At 48.0% G+C, this 23,627-nt stretch overlaps 1 protein-coding gene across 1 annotated transcript; it reads left to right on the top strand.

Annotated features, from left to right (window-relative positions):
- The first annotated feature begins 10,748 nt into the window (after positions 1–10,748).
- GALR1 (galanin receptor 1) lies at positions 10,749–21,831 on the top strand. The gene is made up of 3 exons (XM_065932230.1): positions 10,749–11,414; positions 15,821–15,886; positions 21,514–21,831. The coding sequence occupies exons 1-3, from the start codon at positions 10,749–10,751 to the stop codon at positions 21,829–21,831; spliced, it is 1,050 nt and encodes a 349-aa protein (XP_065788302.1).
- Positions 21,832–23,627: the final 1,796 nt, after the last annotated feature.

The following is a 23,627-nucleotide window of genomic DNA, read 5'->3' as shown; positions in this document are numbered from 1 at the left end:
TGCCAACAAAGGTTTGGATAGTCAAGGCTACGGTTTTTCCAGTGGTCATGTATGGATGTGAGAGTTGGAGTATAAAGAAAGCTGAGCGCTGAAGAACTGATGCTTTCGAACTGTGGTGTTGGAGAAGAGTCTTGAGCACCCCTTGGTCTGCAAGGAGATCCAACCATTCCATCCTAAAGATCAGTCTGAATGTTCATCAGAAGGACTGATGCTGAAGATGAAGCTCCAATACTTTGGCCACCTGATGCAAAGAGCCGACTTCTTGGAAAAGACCCTGATGCTGCAAAAGATTGAAGGCAGGAGGAGAAGGGGATGACATCGGATGAGATGGTTGGATGGCATCACTGACTCTATGGACATGAGTTTGAGTAAATCTGAGGAGTTGGCGATGGACAGGGAGGCCTGGCATCCTACAGTCCATGGGATCACAAAGATCTGGACACGACCGAGTGACTGAACCAAACTGACTGAATCTGGATCTGAATTGATCTTAGTTGTTCCCTGTGTGATTTGTGGAGATGCCCCCTGGCTCAGACAGTAAAGAATCCGCCTGCAATGCAGGAGACCTGGGTTCGATCCCTGGGACAGAAAGGTCCCCTGGAAAAGAAAATGGCAACTCACTCCAGTATTCTTGCCTGGAGAATCCCATGGAGAGAGGTGCCTAGCGGGCTACAGTCCAGAGCATCGCACATGACTGAACACTCCCTTTTCTAACCTGAATTTCCGTGTCTTCATACCCTGAGTGTCTGTGAAGATTCTGATGGTTAAAAACCCCGGGTTGCTTGTCCATGAGTTGCTTCGCACACTGATGCTGACCCTCTGGCCTCTCTTTGAACTCCTGTCCTGGCGACTTCTGTCCATTTGTAACACCACCCTCGGCTGCGTTCTGCTTGCTCTTTACCTTGTTTCTTCTCCAGAGTTGGAAAGTCTGGAACCTCTGTGCCTGAACAGAGAGAGACGGGGTGATGGGTGGAGGTGGTGGTCAGAGTGGGAATGTGGGGTGCAGCACGGCTTACACTTAGGGGACAGAGGACGCCCGGCCAGATGCCTAGTCTCTGCCACCCCGCTTCTTTTGAAAACTGTTTTTACTTTTTTATATATGGCCACACCCACAGTACGTGGGATCCTGGTTCCCTGACCAGGGATTGAACCCATGTCCTCTGTACTAACTTCACAGAATGAAGCTTCTAGATATTATGAATAACTTTAATACTTTGAAATATCTTCTCCATCAAGTGTTTGGAAAAATAAAGTTTGTTACAGAGTTCACCTGGTAAAAACATAGAGCTCTTAGGGGGTCTATATATGTAGCCCTTTAAAAGAGATCTTGTTTTTCCTGAGTTCTGTTTCTTTTATCAGCTCTGGAGTATTTGGGAGCCATTGATTATTTCCAGTGACTTAATCACTTAAAAAAATGCACACATATTTTAATTGGTTAGATTCAATACTGGGTTAATGTTACCTTGGTCACTATTAGTGTTATAGTCACTTATAAATTGTCTTGTTTGGTGGAGCTTATAAAAATATTATGGTGATTCAATGAAACAGAAGAGAAGGATGACTCAGAGCTACATTGTTCAAATAGACTGGTTAGATTTAAACCTTTGCATGATGAAACGACATCCATTTTATAAAATATCTTAAATTCGTATGATTACGATACTAACTGACAGCAAAGGTACAGCAGCGAGTGTCAGAGGCCCAGTTAGAGCTGCCCGCATAGGTAGTGGCCGAGCCAAGACCAGCCTCCAGCCTCCTGCATTCGCTTGGATATGAAACAGCTCAAAACGGACAGACCCAGCATGGGTCTCTGGCCCACTTCCCTAGCTTTGTGTATTAGCCCATTTAATTTTTACAGCATCCTTTGAGCCAGGAATTATGGCCACTGTTGTCATAATCACCACCATCATCTGCAGTGGTCCAGGTAAGAACATCCGGGCACAAAAGGAATTAAGCTTATTATTTTTTTTTTTCCTTCTGTTGAGTGTTTTTTTTTAAATTCAAGTGGAGTTGATTTACCATTTTTTATTATTTACAAGCATACAATATAGTGATTCAGTATCTTTTACTGACATATACTTTTGAAAGTTATTCCTAGATAATGATTATAGTTGTGTTACCCAATTCATCCTTGTTGTTTTTCTATTTTATACACAGTAGACAGTTTTTCTTAATCCTCTGCCCCGACTCACCACTCCCCCCTTCCCTGTCCCATTTGGAAACCACTAGTCTGTTTTCTATGTCTGTGAGCCTGTTTCTATTTTTCATACACATTCATTTGTATCATTTCTTAGATCCACACATCAGCGATCTCATCCAGTATTTGTCTCTCTGTCTGACATATTTCACTGAGAATAAAAATCTCTAAGTTCATCCACGTTGCTGCAAATTGCAGAATTTTGTTCTTTTTTATGGCCATTGAGGTTTTTTCTGTCTCATCTCAAATGTCAACATCATTCCACTGGGTATAAAAGATTATGCCTATTGGCCAAATTGCAATGAACTCTCTTAACACCCCATGGTACCGAGTGGCAAAGCTGGAATTTGAACCTGGACGGTTTCAATCCCATATTCATATTACTATGTTATATAGAGATTTACCACCAGTGGCTCGGTGGTAAACAATCTGCCTGCCAATGCAGGAGACGCAGGAGATGTGGGTTTGATCCTTGGGTTGGGAAGATTCCCTGAAGAAGGAAATGGCAACCCACTCCAGTATTCTTGCCTGGAGATTCACATGGACAGAGGAGCCTGGTGGGCTACAGTCCATGGGGTTGCAGAAGAGTTGGATATGACTGAGCCACTGAACACACACACAGACACAGATTTAAAGCTTCATATTTAAAGCATTGTTCATTGACCACTTTCAATCATGTGATTAGGAAGTTTTTCTTTTAAGAGTATTTTCACTTTACGCTCCATGATAAACATTACCAGACCTAGATTTCAGATATGACTTCACTTTTATCTTTATTGTCCTCTCCTGTGCAGCCAATAATCTGTGTGATGAAATTTTGATTAAGTGACTTATTTCTCATGTGGCTTATTTTAGGGGTGGCCTCTCCTAGAGGAATCAGAATAGTGACAGAAGCTTTATGACCCCCAGTCCAAACTGCACTCATTTGCAGAGTGAACGTGTCACTGTTATTAAAAGAAGTCCTCGTCTTCCCTCTCCCAGTAAAAGGGGGTACTTTGACTGTGTCAGGATCACGTGTTTGAACTTCCTGGGGCATTTCTTAGGAAATCTTCTGGACTCTGGCTGTTCACTTCACAGAGTCATTGACATCTTTGAGGAGTTGATAAGGCTAGGACACTTGCTGCACATGATTCTGAAAAACATTTCAGGAGCTTCATGGATGCAAGACGCCCATCTATGAAGCCGGCCTGGACCCCAGAGGACAATGAGTTACTTGGGTGCAGAGTTGACATCTGGGTTGGATGTTCCCTGAAGCTTTTGGTTCCCACACTCTGATAACCCTTCTGAGCCTGCAGACATGGCCTTGAGAGTGCTAGAGGTCCTTACCCCACGTGGCCAGAAGTAAAGGCAGGGCCTCTGCTCTTTGAGACCCACCCCGGCACTCCTCCTGCTGGGGCTGAGTGCTGCAGGGCCCATCCACCCTACATGAAAGGAAAGAGCTACCCTCAAGGGAGTTGTGTCGTCTGCCCAGAAGGTGCCGGTGGTAGACGGGTGAGCACTTAGGGGGTGGGGTTCTGCAGCTGCCTGAGAACCAGGAGATGACTGATTTGGGTTCCATCCCCAGTTAGAGAACTAAGATCTTGGAAGCCTCTCTGGACAGCCAAAATAATTTTTTAAAAAGTATACAATTTGGTGGCATTCGGCACATAGAGAGCTCTGTGCAGCTGTCCCTGCTCTGCAGTTCCAGAACTTCTGCAGCATCGCAAAGCAAAGGTCTGTACCAGTTAGCTCCCCCACCCCCGGCTCCGCCACCCCTCCTCGGATGTACTTTCTGTCTCCAGGAACCTGCCCGTTTTAGGTAAAGTTCAATTTTATGCCTTTCATTATGACTTGAATTGTCTAACCATCTGCATGTGTTACGTTAATGAAAGTAAACATTGTCACAAAATGTCAATATGGATTATGAAGGGAAAAGGGTTATGGACCATTTGCAATTCTTACGGATGCTTTCCTGTTTTAAGATCATCCCAATAAATGTTCTTTTACATGATCTCACGGAGAATGAGATAATTGAATATACCTGGGTCAGACAGTGAACTAATGTACCATTGCTTTTACATAGAAAGGAGGTACTTGTTTCTGTGTAATTCCCAGGATATTGTCACTTTATTAGGCAGGTTGCTGGGCACATCACAGTGAAGGATTATTAGTACATTAATATGCAGCGATTAATTATGTCAAACTTCATTGTAATAGGCTGATTAGAACATTAGGTCGTGAAACGTGAGAGATTTGCTCCACAGCTTTCAATGCAGTTGTTAAACTACCCTAAAAAATTAAAAGATTTGATATATTAAATTAGCAGAAAATATTAGGTAATTTTGGATGGCATAATTGCCAGTGGTTCTAAGCACCACATATAATATCAACCACTCTTCTACATATTTAATCTTAAGGAGATAAGGCATCACAGGAAATAATTGCTACAAGCACAAAAGTTCATTGTGACCTTGCTTTCCATACTTCATTATCATAAGCAATCTAAATATTTAACACTAGGAAAAGAACTAAGTAAACGTTTGTCTCTCCACTTGGTGGATTAAAAGCGAGAGCTGACAAGAGCATAGAACAATGTCAGAAATTCTTTCAGGATCGAGCCAATAAAAGCCAGTGAATTGTTTTACAGGTGCCATGTTTGTCATTATTTTTTTAAAAACTCCACTGAAACTGATCTTTGTTTAATCAATATTTAATCTAACTTCAATCCTCATTCCTCCTGGCCTGTTGAAAATATTAATGATGCTGTCAACTGTCAGAACATCCAGGTTCTCCCCGCTCTCTGTCTCTCTCTCCTGTCCTTCTCCTACATACAGGGATATCCTTTCTCCAGTCACTTTTTGGTTTCTCAAATTCTTATTCCTTGAGTTTTAGGATTCCTCAAGCTTTGGCCATGCATCATCGTTTCTTGGCATCCTGCACACGCTCCGTGGTCTGACTTCTGCCTGGGATGTTAACCTAGGTGGGCAGCCTGCAGTAAGAAGCAGACCCTAATACATCAACCCCTCTATCAAGTAGAGATCTCTTTGAGACTCAGTACTCTGAGGCTTCGTTCAAGGCAGTGGGGCAGCTCTTCTCCTCAAGGTCTTCAGGGACCCAGGCCTCAGTTTCCTTGGAGGGTCAGAACACAATTCCGATGGGTAATGTTTGAATAGAGCTGAATCTGGAGCTCAGGGCTCTCTGAGAAGTCGGTGGAGCAGGGAGGAGGGAGGAGCTTGAGGGAAGGCAGAGTCGGAGTTTCTTCCAGGCCGTGGCATGGTTGTGGACTGAGGAGATGGAGCCCAGCAGAGGTGGACCCCTCCAGGACCAGGTGAGGGACCTGCTGGAGGAGGAGGCAGGAGCTGCTGGGACCAAGCGTCAGGCCAGCTTGGGAGGAAGTGTGTGCTGACTGTGTTCACGGGACGTGGATGCTCTTGGAAGTGCGGTGGACAGGATGGAAGGGCTTTGTCTGCTTCACTGAGTCATTTGCTCCCAGAGTTTCATGGTTTGTGTCCTGAGCTGGGAGTGCCTTGGGGACGGGGTCAGGGGTTCATGGCAGCCCCCAAGCATACCTGGTCCATAAGCAGGTCCCCATCTGGTGTGGAACCTGGAGTTCTGGTTTGACAACATTTTAAATGACTTCATTTGGATCATTTTGAGTGATTTTCTTGTAAAAGAGGAATTTCTGCCTGTAGTTTTCAATTTGTTGAGTCCTATGAAATGAAACAGTGACACTTTTTCTGGAAAGAGACTTGGAAGATGTCCTTCATTCTTTTAGACTAGAAAGTATATGTTTACTTCTCTTCTGAATATTTGAAAGTCTGGGTTTGAAATGAAGTACATGGGAAAAGTAAAAACATCTCAGAGCATCCAAAGTACAAACGTATAGCTCTTGCTCTCTGTCCTTTGTCAGGACCCCCTGGAATCCCTGTCTCTGTAACAAGACTTATCATCCTGTAAGCAATGGGTTTTTGTCTTTTTTCCTCGTGGGGCTATGTGTTCCTTGACATCACCCACATTGTTAACCATTTCTCCTGGTGAGTTCAGCCCGGATGGGGAGACACCAGCCCCGCAGAGCACTGAGATCTATGAACACGGAGCTCCATGCAGATGATGCAGGGATGCCGGGCTGAGTGCTTAGTTGCGTTTTTTGATCCTTTGGACTGTAGCCCTCCAGGCTCCTCTGTCCATGGGATTCTCCAGGCAACAATACTGGAGTGGGTTGCTGTTTCCTCCTCCAGGGGATCTTTCTGACCCAGGGATTGATCCTGCATCTCCTGTGAGTCCTGTGTTGCACTCGAATCCTTCACCTGTTGAGTCAAATTGGCCTCCTGGGTCATACTCCTTTCCTGTTTAACAAATAAACCCTGTATGTGAGAAAAGGTTTTGGTCACACATTTGTGGTCTGCAGGGCTCCTCCACCGCGTTCCCTCTGGGGCTGGTGTCTTCTGTTGTCACGATGCCGGGTGCTCGCACGGTGATGACGGAGCAGAACTGGCGGTCCGGGCCGGCCACCCTCTGTCCTGACTCTGGGTTTTGTTAGATTCCCCCAGGGTTTGCTTGGTCACCTGCCGGGGCAGCGTCTGTCAGCTTTCTCCACCTTAAACTTACTCTCCGCCACCCACCCGCACTGTGGTCTTTGGAAGGAAGAATGTAAAAGGGTATATTTAAGGGAAGGGAGTTGCATCCATCTCTTTTATCCATAATAAAAGATGAGAGCCATGAAATAAGGAACCTGGCTTTGTTTTTTGTTCTGTTTTCAGAACCTAAAATGATTTTGGGTAAGTAGCAGGCACTGAAGGGTAATGAGTAAAAGAATAAAAACAGACCACATTCTTTCTCCTTCCAATCAAAGGGGAAAAGCCACCTTCAAATGCAATCCTAAGTAGGACAAAAAAGACGAGGAAAAGAAGCACAGAAACAGAAAACAAATAGGAAGTATTAGCATAAAATAAAAAGTTAAAACTTAGGGTTATAAAAACTTATTATAACAATAAATGTAAACAGATTAAATTCACCAGGTTAAAAAAAGTGAGATTATTAAGTTGGATTTTAGAGTAACTCAGTTATGTGCTGTTTCCAAGAGATATCAGGGCATCACGGGGCATAGAAGATAGAAAAAGGTTGAGCAGGCCAATGAAAAGCAACAGTATTGGTATATTTACAGTAATAACAAAGTACACATTAAGGGAATTATAACCCCAGCCATATAATATTAAAATAAGACCTAAACTCTACAGAATATTACTTAAGAACATACACATATGCCATAAATGCATAAATAAATAATCAGTAGATGATACACTTAGGTTACCTGGAGATGCTGGGGTGAGGGTAAAGTTTGTGATTGGGGAAGAATACAAAAGTGTTTTCAATTTTATTGGTAATTTGTTTTATGATGCCAAGCTGCTTGATGGGCCCGTTAGTATTGCATACAGTTTTATAATATCTGTTCCATGTTGAAAATAGTTAATAATAATAAGAAAACCCCTCCCCAAATCTAATTACAAACAACTTCCAGTGCAGTGTAGGACACCATCACCGTGACAGTGTAGGTCAGAGGGCCACTTGGCCCTGAGGGTGATGGACAAGACAACTGAACATGGTCCAGCCATCGTCTAAGGGAAGGCAAGGGTGTTCTTGCTTTACTTGATAAGCTACTTAAACTCAATCTCGTCCTCTAGGAAATGGGTGTGGACTCAACAAGAAGGGAACTGCCAGCACTAAATGAAGCAAAGAATGCAGGTAAAATGCCTGGTGCATAGCAGGTGTTCCATGAACTGCCTCAGGATCTTTCTGGAAATGAAGCAGAATACAACTATTCAGGTAGAGTCAAAGAGAAATCAAATCCACTCACTCCCTAAACTTCTGAGGCCAGGGCAGACCTGCCTCAAGGTGCACACTTCCATCACAGCACCTGCCCCCGGGGGACACTGCACCCTGTTCCCCACCGCATTCCCCGCCCCCTCAGCCACTGCGTCCAGCGCCTAGTGGACCCTCGGGCGTCATCTGGAGAATGGTGGGAGATATGGGGATACTTGAAAGGGAATATAGACAGATCATGTAAACACTGCGAATTGAGGGGATCAATTTCAGCCCCTTAATTTTGAACCAGCAAGCATGTAACGCTTACTAATGCTCAAAATTCTCCAAGCTAGGCTTCAGCAATATGTGAACCGAGAACTTCCAGATGTTCAAGCTGGTTTTAGAAAAGGCAGAGGAACCAGAGATCAAATTGCCAATATCTGCTGAACCATCGAAAAAGCAAGAGAGTTCCAGAAAAACATCTGCTCGCCAAAGCCTTCGACTGTGTGGATCACAATAAACTGTGGAAAATTCTGAAAGAGATGGGCATACCAGGCCACCTGACCTGCCTCTTGAGAAACCTGTATGCAGGTCAGGAAGCAACTGTTAGAACTGGACATGGACCAACAGACTGGTTCCAAATAGGAAAAGGAGTACGTCAAGGCTGTATATTGTCACCCTGCTATTTAACTTATATGCAGAGTACACCATGGGAAACGCTGGGCTGGAAGAAGCACAAGCTGGAATCAAGATTGCCGGGAGAAATATCAATAACCTCAGATATGCAGATGACACCACCCTTATCGCAGAAAGCGAAGAAGAACTAAAGAACCTCTTGATGAAAGTGAAAGAGGAGAGTGAAAAAGTTGACTTAAAGCTTAACATTCAGAAAACTAAGATCATGGCATCTGGTCCCATCACCTCATGGGAAATAGATGTGGAGACAGTGGAAACAGTGACTGACTTTATTTTTTTGGGCTCCAAAATCACTGCAGATGGTGACTGCAGCCATGAAATTAAAAGACACTTACTCCTTGGAAGGAAAGTTGTGACCAACCTAGATAGCAAATTAAAAAGCAGAGGCATTACTTTGCCAACAAAGGTCCATCTGGTCAAGGCTACGGTTTTTCCAGTGGTCATGTATGAATGTGAGAGTTGGACTGTGAAGAAAGTCGAGCGCCGAAAAATTGATGCTTTTGAACTGTGCAGTTGGAGAAGACTCTTGAGAGTCCCTTGGACTGCAAGGAGATCCAGCCAGTCCATCCTAACGGAGATCAGTCCTGGGTGTTCATTGGAAGGACTGATGCTGAAGCTGAAACTCCAATACTTTGGCCACCTCATGCGAAGAGTTGACTCATTGGAAAAGACCCTGATGCTGGGAGGGATTGGGGGCAGGAGGAGAAGGGGACGACAGAGAATGAGATGGCTGGATGGCATCACCGACTCGATGGGCATGAATTTGAGTAAAATCCGGGAGTTGGTGATGGACAGGGAGGCCTGGCGTGCTGCGATTCATGGGGTCGCAGAGAGTCGGACACCACTGAGCGACTGAACTAAACTGAATACTTCTAGACTTAAAAAGCTCTTTTGTTGTCGGCGGGTCCACAGCAGTGAAACTAAATCTATTCTTTTCATTTTACAAATATTTCGCCCCTTCTGTATAAGTCACTCTGATGAGTAACATAAGGCAAAACTGATCTGAAGTTGGACGGTGTAAACAGGACACTTTCCCCTTTCATCTTACCCAGGTTTATCAAGAAAACTCAAAAGGCCGCCCGTTTCCTTTCCAGCTACCTCCCTACAAGCCGGCAGGGTGGGGGTGGGGTCAGGGATTTTACAAAGCCCCAGGTAGCCTCAGGGCCAATCACCGGCTTCTGGGCTTCATTCCTGAGGCGTGGAGCGCGCTCCCCGACCGCCAGCCCTGGAGCGAAGGGACAAGCGGTGTTGATGGAGGAGGAGGCCTGCGCGCCGCCCGCCTCCCCGCCCAGCGCGCCCTGATCGCGCACAGCCTTGCTCGCCGCGGTCGGGGCGGGGGCTGCACCCCGGCGGCTGCTGCGGTCGCTGGACGCAAGCAGGCCCGCAGTGCGCAGTGAAGACCGCGCGACTGTTCTCGGCGAGGCGGTGCGCGGCGACCCACCCCATTAGGATTCGTCCAGTCCCTGCGCGCGCCTCGACTTCCGGGGGGCGGGGGGACACCCCGGGGCAGCGCGGATTTCAGCCCGGCTGAGTCCTCACTACATCTCAGCGGCACCCTGCGGACGACAGCTGACAGAGTGCTCCCCCAGTTGACCAAAAACTACGCGGGGAAAGCGGCGCCGGCCGGTTGAGGGGCGCGGCGAGCCCTCTCCACGAACCGCGCGCTGCGCTGCTGCGCGCCGGGCTGTGTCCCCGGAACGCCGCGGGAAGGGAGCGGCGCGGAGCAACAGGTGCAGCCCGCAGCCTCTCGGGGACGAGGGAAACGACCTGCAGGGGCGCGGAGCCGGTAAGGCGCAGAGAGGGCTCTCTCCTCCCGCAGGGCTGCGCCGGCCGGTCCCTCCCCGGCTCGGTGGCGGATCAGCGGACGCCCGGCGCTCTTGGGACCGCCTCGCGAGGGCGGGAAGGTCCAGCTCCGGCTCCCGTCTGCGTCCTCTCCCAGGTGGCCCCGTCCGAAAAGACGGTGCCACTCGGCCCGGGCGCCTGGGTTCTGAGTGGTCTGAGCTGGGTCCCCCGGAGCCCCTCTTTCCCCGGCAGGCGCCCTTTGCCAGCGCGACCTAGGCTCCCCCTGTGCGCCATGGAGCTGGAGGCTGGGAACTTCAGCGAGGGGAACGCGAGCGGGCTCCAGCCCCCGACCCTGGAACCCAGGCCGCTCTTCGGCATCGGCGTGGAGAACTTCGTCACGCTGGTGGTGTTCGGCCTGATCTTCGCGCTCGGCGTGCTGGGCAACAGCCTGGTGATCACCGTACTGGCGCGCAGCAAGCCGGGCAAGCCGCGCAGCACCACCAACCTGTTCATCCTCAACCTGAGCATCGCCGACCTGGCCTACCTGCTCTTCTGCATCCCCTTCCAGGCCACTGTGTACGCGCTGCCCACCTGGGTGCTGGGCGCCTTCATCTGCAAGTTCATCCACTACTTCTTTACCGTGTCCATGCTGGTCAGCATCTTCACGCTGGCCGCGATGTCGGTGGACCGCTATGTGGCCATCGTGCACTCGCGCCGCTCCTCCGCCCTGCGGGTGTCCCGCAACGCGCTGCTGGGCGTGGGCTTCATCTGGGCGCTGTCCATCGCCATGGCCTCGCCGGTGGCCTACCACCAGCGCCTCTTCCACCGGGACGTCAGCAATCAGACCTTCTGCTGGGAGCAGTGGCCCAACCAGCGCCACAAGAAGGCCTACGTGGTGTGCACTTTCGTCTTCGGCTACCTGCTGCCGCTCCTGCTCATATGCTTCTGTTACGCCAAGGTGCGGGGCGCGGGGCGGGTCCGCGGGCCCGGGGCGGCTCCTCTGTCCCCGCACCCCTCCAGGGCCCCGCCCCCTTGCCCTGGTCCCCCGCGAGTTTTCTGCCCGAGCCATCGCCTCCTCCGGCCGCGGCTTGGGCTTGCGAGTTTGATGCTGCGCGAAAGTTGCTTGGAGTTTGGGCGACGCCAGGAAAGTTTGCAGGTCCGGGCGTCCGTCCCGGGCCCCGCAAGCCCTGGGCCCTGAGGTTGTCCCCACAGGAGACGGGGTTCAACGCCCACTTCTCAGGAGGTTTTAGCCACGTAGCCCGCTCAGCCTGCATTTGATCGCCTGCGTGGCGGCAGCGTTACGCGAGCGCCCGGTCCTGCCGAGCGAGTCCTTTTGCTGGGTGGAGGGTCCGCGCCCCTCCGCAGCCCTCAACTGGGGTCCGATGGGGGGATTTCCTTGCCTGTGGGGTGCACGGGGTTGGGTCGCCGGCCAGGACCGGCTTTGTGAAACCGCTGCTCCTGGCGACAGAGCTTTGAATTTTAGTTCACAAGTTAGGCGTCATAAATCCAAATGGTCAGAAATATTTCCTCACGGATTCTCCAGAGAACGTTGGATGGATGGGTTTGCAGCTGCCGTTTCCTCATTTCAGTCCTTTGAGGAGGAGGTAAAGAATATCAAGTGGTTCAGGTGGCAGGTCTAAAGCCTCAGCTGGGAGACACACGGCTGACACATCTCTGGTCCCCCTATCCTGCAACTCCTTTCTCTGTGCAGTGCCCTTCCCCCCAGCTCAGCACAATCACGTTCTCTTTCATTAATAACACATGGTGTTGAAGATTGTATACTGATCTGAAAGCCTTACACCTTTTAGACTTGTTTGTGTGTGGTAGTCACTCAGTCATATCTGACTCTTTGCAACCCCTTGAACTGTAGCTGGTCAAGCTCCCCTGTCCATGGAATTCTCCAGGCATGAATACTGGAGTGCGTAGCCATTCCCTTTTCCAGGGGATCTTCCCTACCTAGGGATCAGACATGGGTCTTCCACATTTTAAGGAGCACATATTATTTGCTGTCTGAGCCACAATATCTGCTTTATAATCAGGAGATGCAGTGGATGGGGTGAGACCCCCTCTCCCTGACACACCCTCCCCAGTACCATCGCCACTAGGGAAATACTTCTGTGACCGAATTCTGAGATCTGCACCATTTTATCATTTTATCTTCTCTCTCTCTCTCTCTCTCTCAGTTTCTTTCTGATAAGCTTGTGACTCTAGGACTCTGAATAATCAGGTGAAGTAGAACAGCAATCAGTTCTTATGTTCCACTCATAGTTTTTTTCCCCCAGCAGAAATGTGGACTATGAGCCACCTGGTTTTGTTTGCCCCTCCCCCAGGCCATCTATCTAGAGCAGTGTTTATTTTGAATGGTAATGTTTTTGGATATGATCTGAGAGAATGTCCTGCACCGAAGGGTTGTGCATAAAGAGATGGCGTAAAGGCAGGAAATCGGGAATCACTGTAGCTTAGCTCTTTGATAAATGGCTGAGAAAAGCAAATCAAAGCTTGGTCTGCCCAGGGCCGTGGTCTCCAGTGTGCGCTCCGTCACCTGATCTGCAGGCGACCCAGTGGGTTGGAGCCACTGTGCATATTTTATTGATAAGGAAGGAGGGTTTTGGAGGAGTGAAGCCGCAGATTGTGAGGCAGTGATTGCGGAGCTGGTAAAGCAGCCAGGAAGGATTTCCATGCAGGGCTTCCTAGCCCCCTGGGGGAGGCGGGCCTGTGGGGCATGGGCCTTGAGATTAGAGAGATTCTTTAAGTGTTTGGCTTTTCTTTCATCATTACATGGATTATACTTGAAGCATATTCTTCCTTTGTTTCCCAAAAGTCTGGTCTTTTGGAAATTCAGGTCTTTTTAATGGAAACAACGAGATAAACTTCTAGGAAGGAACCAGCTACATTTCTGTCATTTGAGACTTTATAAAAGTCACACCTAAGGCGAAGTTTTTAAATTAAAAAATTCAGAAAATACATAATCATTGGGATTTTCTTAAAATATGGAAATAGTTTGCTTTTAAGCACAACTGGAAATTCCTTTGAAATTCAAAGTAATATTTGCATATTGATTCTCGGGCTTGAAAAAAGGTAAAGATTAAAGACTTCAGTTGCTTTCCTTTGATTCAGTCACTGCTTTGCATGGAAGGGTTTTGCTACTTAAATGTTACATTCCGGATTGATTGTTACCCCAAGGCCCAGATCAAAAGATAAAATCACAGTGTTTTTTAAGTTAAGGAAAGGAACTGCATTCCAGAGTTGCCTTCTGTACTGACAGTTTAGTGGAAAGTCCTTTGCACGCGCCCTCCCTGGAGACCCAGAATGCCAGGCTGGAGGATGACTCTGGGGCGCCCTCTGCTGCTGCGGGGCTGGCTCACTCTTCCTCGGGGCGGTGCTTGTCCTGGGCTCTCCTCGGCCTGACACAAGATGAACTCGGGACCTACCCAGTTCCTCCACATTCCCAGAGTCGTCCTGTGCCAGGACGGGTGTCGGCCTCCCGTGCACACTTCTGAAAGTACGAGTGACGGAGAAGTGTCCGCTCACCACTGTCACCAGCTTCCAGAGAAACGCAGTCATAACCCTTTCTCCTTTGATGGCGAGACCTTCATGCGGTCCGTTACACGCATCAGTGTGGGCCCGTAGTGTGCGCTCATGAAGTGGAGCAGAGCCAGGAGAAACACAGTTATGCGTTCTCCCCGTGGGCCACTCTGCGACATTCCTTAGGTGTTTGTAGTTATGAGATGTGACCCCCGACGCTGTGGAAGGGCTGAGTGGCCCCAGGCCGTGTAACGTAGCCGGTAACATCTGACTTCTCCACGTGGGGTCCTCTCCAGGCAGCCCTCGCTGACGCTGCCTTGCCATCTCTCCCTTTCTTTCAGTGACCGGGGTCCTCCTCTGGCGGTGGGGAGGCTGTCCACAGGGAACCTGGCCAGGCTGGTCCTCTCCGGGAGGGGCCCTGTCCAGTCCGTTCCTTCCTCTTAAAAGTCCTCTTCATTTGTTCCTGCACAAGCCTCCCTTCTGTCGTTGTCTTCCATTAGATTTTTAATACCCCAGTTGCTGACGGCCGGACAGTAGACGGACCCGTTATCACTGTACTGAGAGTGACCGCAGATGTCCCCGTAGGAAGTGAGAGGCTTTCTTGTGGAGGGTGCTGAGCCCTTGTGGGAAGTGAGCAGCGTTTCGGTAGAGCTGGGAGTTTGGAGTCAGAAATTCACACCCCACGACAGCTGCTTGACCGGGGTAGGGAATCGTGAAAGTGAAGTGAAAGTGTTAGTCGCTCAGTCGTGTCTGCCTCTTTGTGACTCCAGGGACTGTAGCCCACCAGGCTCCTCTGTCCATGGGATTCTCCAGGGAAGAATACTGAAGTGGGGTGCCATGGCCTTCTCCAGGGGATCTTCCCGACCCAGGCATGGAACCCATTGTAGGCAGATTCTTTACCATCTGAGCCACCAGGGAAGCCCAGGGAATCGTGAAGTGGTGGATAAACCCCGCGGCTTCTTCATCAGGGAGTGACTGATGACTCCAGAGGGTTGCATCTGCCCAGACAGAGCAGTTTTCCTATTACTAGTTCAATTTGATTAAGTTATTTCCATGCTGTGGTGCTCCAGGGGGACAGGGAGATGGCTGGAACCCTGTTTCCACTGTTTGGGGGGGACTCACTGAGCAATTGACGGGCAGTCTCAAGCCCTTAGTTGCCCTGAGCTGGTTTTCCTTAGGTTTTTCACTCAGATGGGACATAAGAATGAACTCGAGACCTGCCTGGTGTGTGTACCACCATTCTGACCCTGTTGTACAGCTTACGTTGCAAACTCTTATGTGGAACCACAGTGTCTCACATCTTTTCTCCTGAGTATGATGCTGGCGGGAGAAGACAAAACTAGTGTCTCTAAGGAAGGAAACAAGTGTCTCCCTGGAAGCCTCCCTGGTGGGACAGTAGCCGTGGAACCTCGCAGAATGGTGGTCTGTCAGCCCTCAGTGTTGTTGGAAGGCAGTCTGCAATCTTTCTACACATCTAGGATTTAGCATATAGCAGGGACCTGGGATTGTGGAAAGGTAGACTCTTAGGGGAAACCAGGTGGCAGGGAGGCCAGTGGGGATGCAGGTGTGGGCAGCAGAGTGGGTCTTTCTGGAAGAAACCTCGGAGCTCCCTGCACCAGAGCTCTGCCAACGGGGGCTCCGGACACAGGTGGCTAGAAAACCGGATGTCCATGGCAATCCATGGTCGTCATTACTCCACCAGCTCCTGTGCATTTCAGCTTGCATGACTTTGTAAACCATGGTCTTCCCTTTTCAGAACATCAGGAAATGTCAATGCAAAATGGACAATGAATTTTGCAATTCTGAGGCAAACTGATTTTATTAGTCTATGTTTTTCAGGTCCTTAACCACTTGCATAAAAAGTTGAAGAACGTGTCAAAGAAGTCAGAGGCGTCAAAGAAAAAGGTAAAACTACTGGATTTACATTCACTGTGCCATTTCTGGAGCTTGGTTTAATGTATACTCTTAGCTCTCCTGCATCCTCCTGTGAAATTTTGGTTCCTGGGTTCAGAGAACTTCTTAGCCCTGGGCGGAGAGGAGACATGGAGAGGTCTGAGCTGCTGAAGGTGGGCAGGTGACTAAGCTGCCAGAGAATGTGGGTGGAGGTCTGGGGAGGGGCCAAAAGGTGTCTCTTCTGGATTCTGAGCCTCTGGAGAAAGTGCGCTTTGGATGACTGGCATAGGGTGTCAGGTGGCTGGACCCACAATTTGCTTGAAACTGCAGGTGGTGCTCGTGATAAAGAACCCACCTGCAAGTGCAGGAGCCCCGAATTCCATTCTTGGTTTGGGGGGTTCCCTCGAGGAGGGCACAGCAACCTCTCCAGTACTCTTGCCTGCAGAACCCCATGGACAGAGGAGCCTGGCTGGCCACAGTCCATGGAGTCTCAGAGACACGATTGAAGCGACTCAGCAGACATGCTTCTTTTATTGTGTATTTACTGTCTCTGATGTGGTCCCAGGAGGCCCGTCTTAATTATCTTTTGAGCGAGTATTGCTGTATCCCTCCCTGAAGCCTCAAAGCAGTTGCTCTGCTCTCTTCCTCCCAGAAATGTGCTGACTTGGCCCCCTGGGGGCAGAACTGATGGGAGGGGCCTGAGGGGAGTCCAGCCCATCTTTAATTGTCTTTGTCCTTCTCCCTGGAATCCCGATTCCCACAAGCTTCCTCTGAAGGGTTTGACAGCATCTAACATCCTGCAATTTATTATATTTCAAACCCATTTTGAGGACAAGCTATTTTACAAATCGGGATTAATTTACCTTTTACTCAGATCATATCCTGGAGAAGGAAATGACAACCCACTCCAGTATTCTTGCCTGGAAAATCCATGCAGAGAGGAGCCTGGTGGGCTGCAGTCCCTAGAGTCACAAGGAGTTGGACACGACTAAGTGACTGAACTGAACTGGAAGATTAGTGAGCATTTTAACATTTACATTGTTTGGCTTTATACGTGTATGTGTACATATGGGTGTGTGTATGTGTGTATGAGGCATGTGTATTGTTGTTGTGTTAGTTGCTCAGTCATTTCTGACTCTGTGACTTCACGGACTGTTGCCCGCCAGGCTCCTCTGTCCATGGGGATTTTTCAGGCCAGAATACTGGAGTGGGTTGCCATGCCCTCCTTCAGGGTATCTTCCCAATGCAGAGATCGAACCCAAGTCTTCTGCATTGCAGGCAGATTCTTTACCATCTGAGCCACCAGGGAAGCCCAAGAATACTGGAGTGGGAAGCCTTTCCCTTCTCCAGGGGATCTTCCTGACCCAGGAATCGAACCAGGGTCTTCTGCATTGCAGGCGGATTCTTTACCAGCTGAGCCACCAGGGAACGTATGGCGGTCAGTGGTTTAGTAGCTAAGTTGTGTCCGACTCTTGTGACCCCATGGACTGCAGCCTGCCAGGCTCCTCTGTCCATGGGATTCTCCACGCAAGATTGCTGGAGTGGGTTGCCATTTCCTTCTCCAAAGGGAACATATATATAAATGCAATTCTTCCCAAGGGAAAGTGAAAGTGAAGCCTCTCAGCCGTGTCCGACTCTTCACGACCCATGGACTGTAGCCTACCAGGCTCCTCCATCCTTGGGATTTTCCAGGCAAGAGTACTGGAGTGGGTTGCCTTTGCCTTCTCCAGGATATGATCTGAGGGGGAAAAGGTCTCAGCATTTGGAGGAGGGAAGATTTTCTCTTCTATTCTCACAACCTCTGACCCTTAATAACCACTGAACAGATGTCAGATCTCTTTTGATGTTTTTAATTACCTCCTTGTTTGCACAGAACAAATGGTTGGTGATTGTGCATGTACTCGCGTCTAGGCCAGGGCTAGCAGACAGATGTGGGGAGTAGAGTAGGAAGACGGAACGGGGAGACAGGGGCAGAGGAGGGGAGGGCCCAGGGTGAAGAGCCAGAGCTCCTTCACCCAGAGGCGGAGGTTGGATCGGCTCAGCTGATGCTGCCCTGGGTCTTGGCAGAGAGAAGTGTTCCTGGGTGTGTACACACTCAGTTTCTGATGGATCATGGGGTGATACGAGAAGATCTTGGAGGTTTATTCATTTCAGTTGTGCCTGTTTCTGACTCCCCGCCTCGGTGGCTGCGTAGGGCCCCTTCCCCTTCCCCCGTCCATCCATAGGGGCTCCACCTCATGTGAAGGCTGGTAGCACTCCTGGAGTGGAGAGTTAGGTTCAACACAAATGTGCTCAACAGCTATCCTGCCTGTTTGGAGGAAAATAGAGAAGAGTGTGCTTTCCTTTGCCAAAATAGTAGTGACCACAGTACAGAGCCGGGCCTTGATTAACACTAGATTCGGCTGGACCTAAAGAAACATTTTCTGGCACAAGGCTGATCAGATAGGAAAACAAGATTCTTAACAATTTCTGGAAGACTTCCCAGTGGGGTAGCCTTCCCCAGGATGGTTCCTGGTAATAGGGAGGTAGATGCGAGACCCTCATGGTACCTTCTTAACCACAAGATTCTTTTGACAGCGGCTCTTTCTCCCCATCTGGCTTGGAGTAACTCAGCAAGCTTTTTGGCTGTCATTTGTACAATTTACAAAATGTTTCTCATCAGTCTCATCATTTACTCACTTTTTCCTTCCCTGCCAAGTTCCATTAGATGGATTATGTGTAAAATTCTTTGAAGGAAAAAAAAAAATCAAATGTCTCAGATGACTTGAAAAAGAGCATCTCACAGGAAGAGGAGAAATTACTATTTTTCAGATACTTTCAGTGCAAGAAGTAAAAAGAAGGCAGGCTAATAAAAGGCCCAACCTTAAGTATAAAAATTCATGCAGAGGCTTGGCACGTAACTTTCAACAAGGACTTCTTCTCTATCAAATGGTGATGCTGTGGTTCTGTACCCCACGTGGACAGATGGGGAACGTAGGCAATACGTTGGGTGTAAATCCATCTGTGGTTCAGGCAAATGATACTGTAAGAAATGAAAATAGCCCCTATCCCCACAGAGGGCCTCGTCTCCTCACTGCCTGACTTTTCTAAGGGGAACCTTTCAGAGGAGATGGTGTGGGTCAGCCCAGGTGCAGTTAGTACCAAGGAAGCACCTCAGCCCCCTCGAGGTGGGCGAGGCCACTTGCTTTTGTTATGGCTTCTGTGGAATTCTTCACTGATTCTTTAAACACTCATGAGCTATCCAGGAAGGCAGGTTCCTGGGCAGGTACGTCATCCGCACGACCTGTGGAAGCATGAGACCCTAATACCTGAAGTGCTGCGTGATGATGGCTCGCTGAAAACCCAGGTACAGTTGCTCAGTCCTGTCTGACTCTTTGCGACCCCATGGACTGCAGCACACCAGGCCTCCCTGTCCATCACCAAACTCATGTCCGTTGAGTCGGTGATGCCATCCAGCCATCTCATCCTCTGTTGCCCCCTTCTCCTCCTGCCTTCAATCTTTCCCAGCATCAGGGTCTTTTCTGATGAGTGAGTTCTTCGCATCAGGTGGCCAAAGTTTTGGAGTTTCTGCTTCAACATCAGTCCTTCCAATGAATATTCAGGACTTTATGATGGACTGGTTGGATCTCCTTACAGTCCAAGGGACTCTCAAGAGTCTTCTCCAGCACCACAGTTGAAAAGTATCAATTCTTCGGTGCTCAGCCATTATTTTGTTAGTACAGTGATTTATTTTGACCAGATCTTGACCTTGAACTGGTATGTTCCAGGTGCATGTTTTCTGAGTTGGAGGTAGGTGAGGGAGCTGTTCTGTGGGTGGATGTCTTCCCAGTTCCCTGGTCCTGGTCCTCTGACGTGAGGGAGACACAGGAGGGAGCCACACACGTCTCTCCCTGGGCACCTTGATGCGCTCCCCTAATGTGATGCTGTAGTTGGTGTGGAGGCCACTGGGGTGCAGGGCTGAGCGCCAGGGCCTGTGTGCAGGGCGCCCACTCCCGTACCAGCTTGGATGGGCTGAGATGCCTGTGAAATAGGCAGAAGATAAATAGTGAACCTTTGTTGACACATAACTGGGAGCATAAACATTGTATTAAACAAGCATTCTGTTAAATTCTTTTGGGAGCATCATTTGATAAATGATAAGGTTTATGTAAGTATCCATTGATATTCTTACAGTATTATTATATTGTAATCTTAAGGCACTCACATTCCAAAGCTACAGGCAGACCAAGGAAAGGAACCCCGTTCATGGTTCTGAAAAGACCAGTAGACCTGATAAAAATAAAAGGCAGATTTTGAATGAACTTGGGTAAATACACACAGTAACAAACCCTCCATAGAAAAGACACCCTGCTGACCATTGCCCTACAGGGATACAGATACAGTGTGGCTCTTATCTGTAAGCTGTCGGGGTGTAGTTCTGCCCTCAGCTTGTTGCTTAGTGAAAACCTCGTGAAAGGAGCAGTGAAACAGAATACCCAGAGAGCGTGTGTTCTGTGCCGCGCAGAGATGGCCTTCCTCTCTTAGGGAGGACAGCGGGTGTGCTCCGCGCTCCCTGCAGGTGTGACTGCGTCTAGATGGTTATTGAATCGTCAGGAGCGCATCCCATACACTGCTCGGTAGACGGACGGACATCAGACGGTCCTTGGCATAGGGAGCGGGGCGCTGGTCTGCCGTGCGTCGGGCACACAGCAGCCGCAGTCTGTGACGCTGCTGCCCTGGAAACCCTGGGATCACGTTTGTACCTGAGTTGTTTGAAGGTGTTAAGTGGACCAGGTCCACTCAGAGGACCATCACGTTGGGTCACCCCGGTTACAGGCCAGGAGGCTGAGGCACAGGGAGGTGGCCTCATTTTTCAACATTGTAGACAGATTCTTTACCATCTGAGCCACAAGGGAAGCTGGCCTCATTTTTCAAAGGTCATCAAACCCTCGGCTTTTGTGTGGCTCGTGGCACCTTCTGAGCACCCGCGTGGTCATGAGTAAACATGAGCGTAACTCCGGTCTCCGGCGCCCTGACCGCCCTTGCTCTGACCTCATCCTGAAGTCCGAGCGGCTCCTCTCCCACCTCTGCTGGGTTCCTTGGCTTCCAGCCTGCCTCTTGGACAAGCTTCCTCTCCGAGTCAGTCGGCTACCCCGTGTCTTTCCTGGAAGACTGCTATCTTAAGCCTCACGTTCTGGGCGCTATGGGCTGTGACAGCTGGATTCTAACTCACGGGAAGTAACAGTCATTGCTTCACATGAGAACATTCCTGCAGGGTGGGGGCCAGGCGTCTCCTGTGAAAAGACCTGCGGGCCCACAACGGCTTCCTGGTTGGGGAGTCCCTGCTCCACGGTGTGAAGCTGGAGGGAAAATAAGCACCTTCCTTCTCTCTCTCCTTCACCTCCACCCTCCCTCCCTGAATTCATGGATCCCAGTGGGATCAGGTCTCTCCAGGGGCAAAGTGGACAGGGGGCCACTGGGTCATGCTTATAGCTCCTTTAGGGGTGTGACTGCGAAGTGAAGACCAGCGCCCAGAGCAGGTTTAGGATGCACTTGATTCTGTGAAAATGCACAGAAAGTTCCCTCTGTCAGTGCATGAGCTGGAATGCTGGGTTCCTGTTTGTTGTGACCAGAGCCTCTGTTTTCTTCCCTTCTCCTAGACTGCGCAGACGGTGCTGGTGGTGGTGGTGGTCTTCGGGGTCTCCTGGCTGCCCCACCACGTCATTCATCTCTGGGCTGAGTTTGGGGTGTTCCCGTTGACCCCCGCCTCCTTCTTCTTCAGGATCACTGCCCACTGCCTGGCCTACAGCAACTCCTCTGTGAACCCCATCATTTACGCCTTTCTCTCTGAAAACTTCAGGAAGGCTTATAAGCAAGTGTTCAAGTGCCATGCCCGCAAGGAATCACCTCTTAATGACACTAAAGAAAATAAAAGTCGACTAGACACCCCACCATCAACCAATTGTACTCACGTGTGAAAAAAGAGTATTATTTAAAAGTGTGGTATTTGCATGCATGTGGACCAGACACAGAGAAATACATTGGGGTGTTAAGCAAGGCAGTAACTTGCTATCTTAACAACAATTCATATTATATTGTTTGAATTCCATTTGTGTTTAAAAAGTACTTTGATCTGCCTAGAAAATCCCTAGGTCTAGTGAAGGCCATTTCTAAATTTTATTTTATTTCTAAATTCTATTCCATAAGCAAAAGATAATAATATAGTTTTATACATCTTAAGAAATGAAAGTTTCTCAAGAAACTTTATTTAAAGACTGTAAAGAGTCTATAATAGGACTCTCTAGATTTGTATTCTTTGTAAGATAAGGAAGAAGGGCCTATCAAGGTGGTCAGGAATATTTGTGATCTACATCTTGTAGTAAATTTAATTAGAAAACACATTTGTGCTTTAGTTCTTCAATTTTAAGATTGGGGTAATATTGAAACTATAGGTGTTTCAGATATGATTATGGACACTTGATCCTGAGTTTTATTTTTGTGGACATTTATATTGAGACATATATATTTGATGGAAATAAGCTTCTTTGCACATTTGCTGCATCTGCTCCCAGTTGTAAACAGTGCACTGGGCTTCTGCAACATGCTATGTCCACCTGCAGTCATGAGGTCTCTTAAGCTTATCTCAGGTGGTCAGCAGGGGTCGCAGCATGACCCTGGGGTGTCAGCCATCAGGATGTCAGTGAAAAACTACTCTGTGAACTTAGTCTTCATTGAGATGACCAGAAAAACAGGGAAAACCACCACCTGTGACTATTCTCATGGTGGAAGCTGTGAATGAGTTTCTGAGGATGAAACTGGATGTTAAAAATTTACATATATATATCGACACACACACATATATATTTTAAGGTATTAGCTATGCCTTGAATGGAATCTACTCAAAAGGATAATTCTTAAAATGTCAGTGAAGATGGTGTACAGAAAATAATTTCTATAAATTCAGAATAATTTCTACGAATTATAAGCCACATGAGATAATGGTCATGCCATGTGAGAAAAGTTAGTAAGCATAGTAAAATGTCTGGTTCAGATAAACTTTGAAAAAACAATCTAATGGTTGGACATAGCTGGGCATATTATGTACAAACAAATGCTTTTTTCATCAAATTTGTAATGATGTCTAATGCATATTTATCCCAAATATCGTTCCCTCTAGAAATTTTAATTTGGGGTTCAAATCATCATAACTTAGTTTCAAATGTAGCTTTTGTGACAGTTTCATATTTAATAATGAGAAAACGGTATGAAAAGATGAAATGATTCTATATTAGTAAATAATTTTCAGACTACAAGACTGATATATTTTAGGATGATACAAAAGCAAGAAAATTTTTTTAAAAAGAATTTTGTGTAATATGTGTCATATGAGGACTTCATGTGAAATATCAAATATTGGATCAAAAAGATCAACTCGATGTAAGTTTTGCATGTTAGCTTCTCTAGTTTGTGAATTTATTTTACTAACTATATTCCTCCAGCTAACAGTATTTACATTTGCCATGTTATAAATAGTTCTCTGGACAGAAGAGGAGAAAATTGTCAGAGAGGATGGGAAATCATGCCTTTTCATGTTTGATGGCCAGGGGAAAAATTGTACATACACCTATGTGAGTATTTTTAAGAACAAAATTCCTTTGCACAATTTTAGCACTTTATTCAAATATCGCAGCAGAAACATTTTATTCTGATGACGATACCTCATGTGTTTTGCAAAACGTGAAGCTGCCGTTGCAAATGTCAGGACAGCTTCTGT

This window comes from Muntiacus reevesi, chromosome 4 (genome assembly GCF_963930625.1).
Source record: "Muntiacus reevesi chromosome 4, mMunRee1.1, whole genome shotgun sequence".
Classification (NCBI taxonomy): domain Eukaryota; kingdom Metazoa; phylum Chordata; class Mammalia; order Artiodactyla; family Cervidae; genus Muntiacus; species Muntiacus reevesi.
Note: the sequence above shows the minus strand (reverse complement) of the source record. Positions and strands in the feature narration are given on the sequence as shown.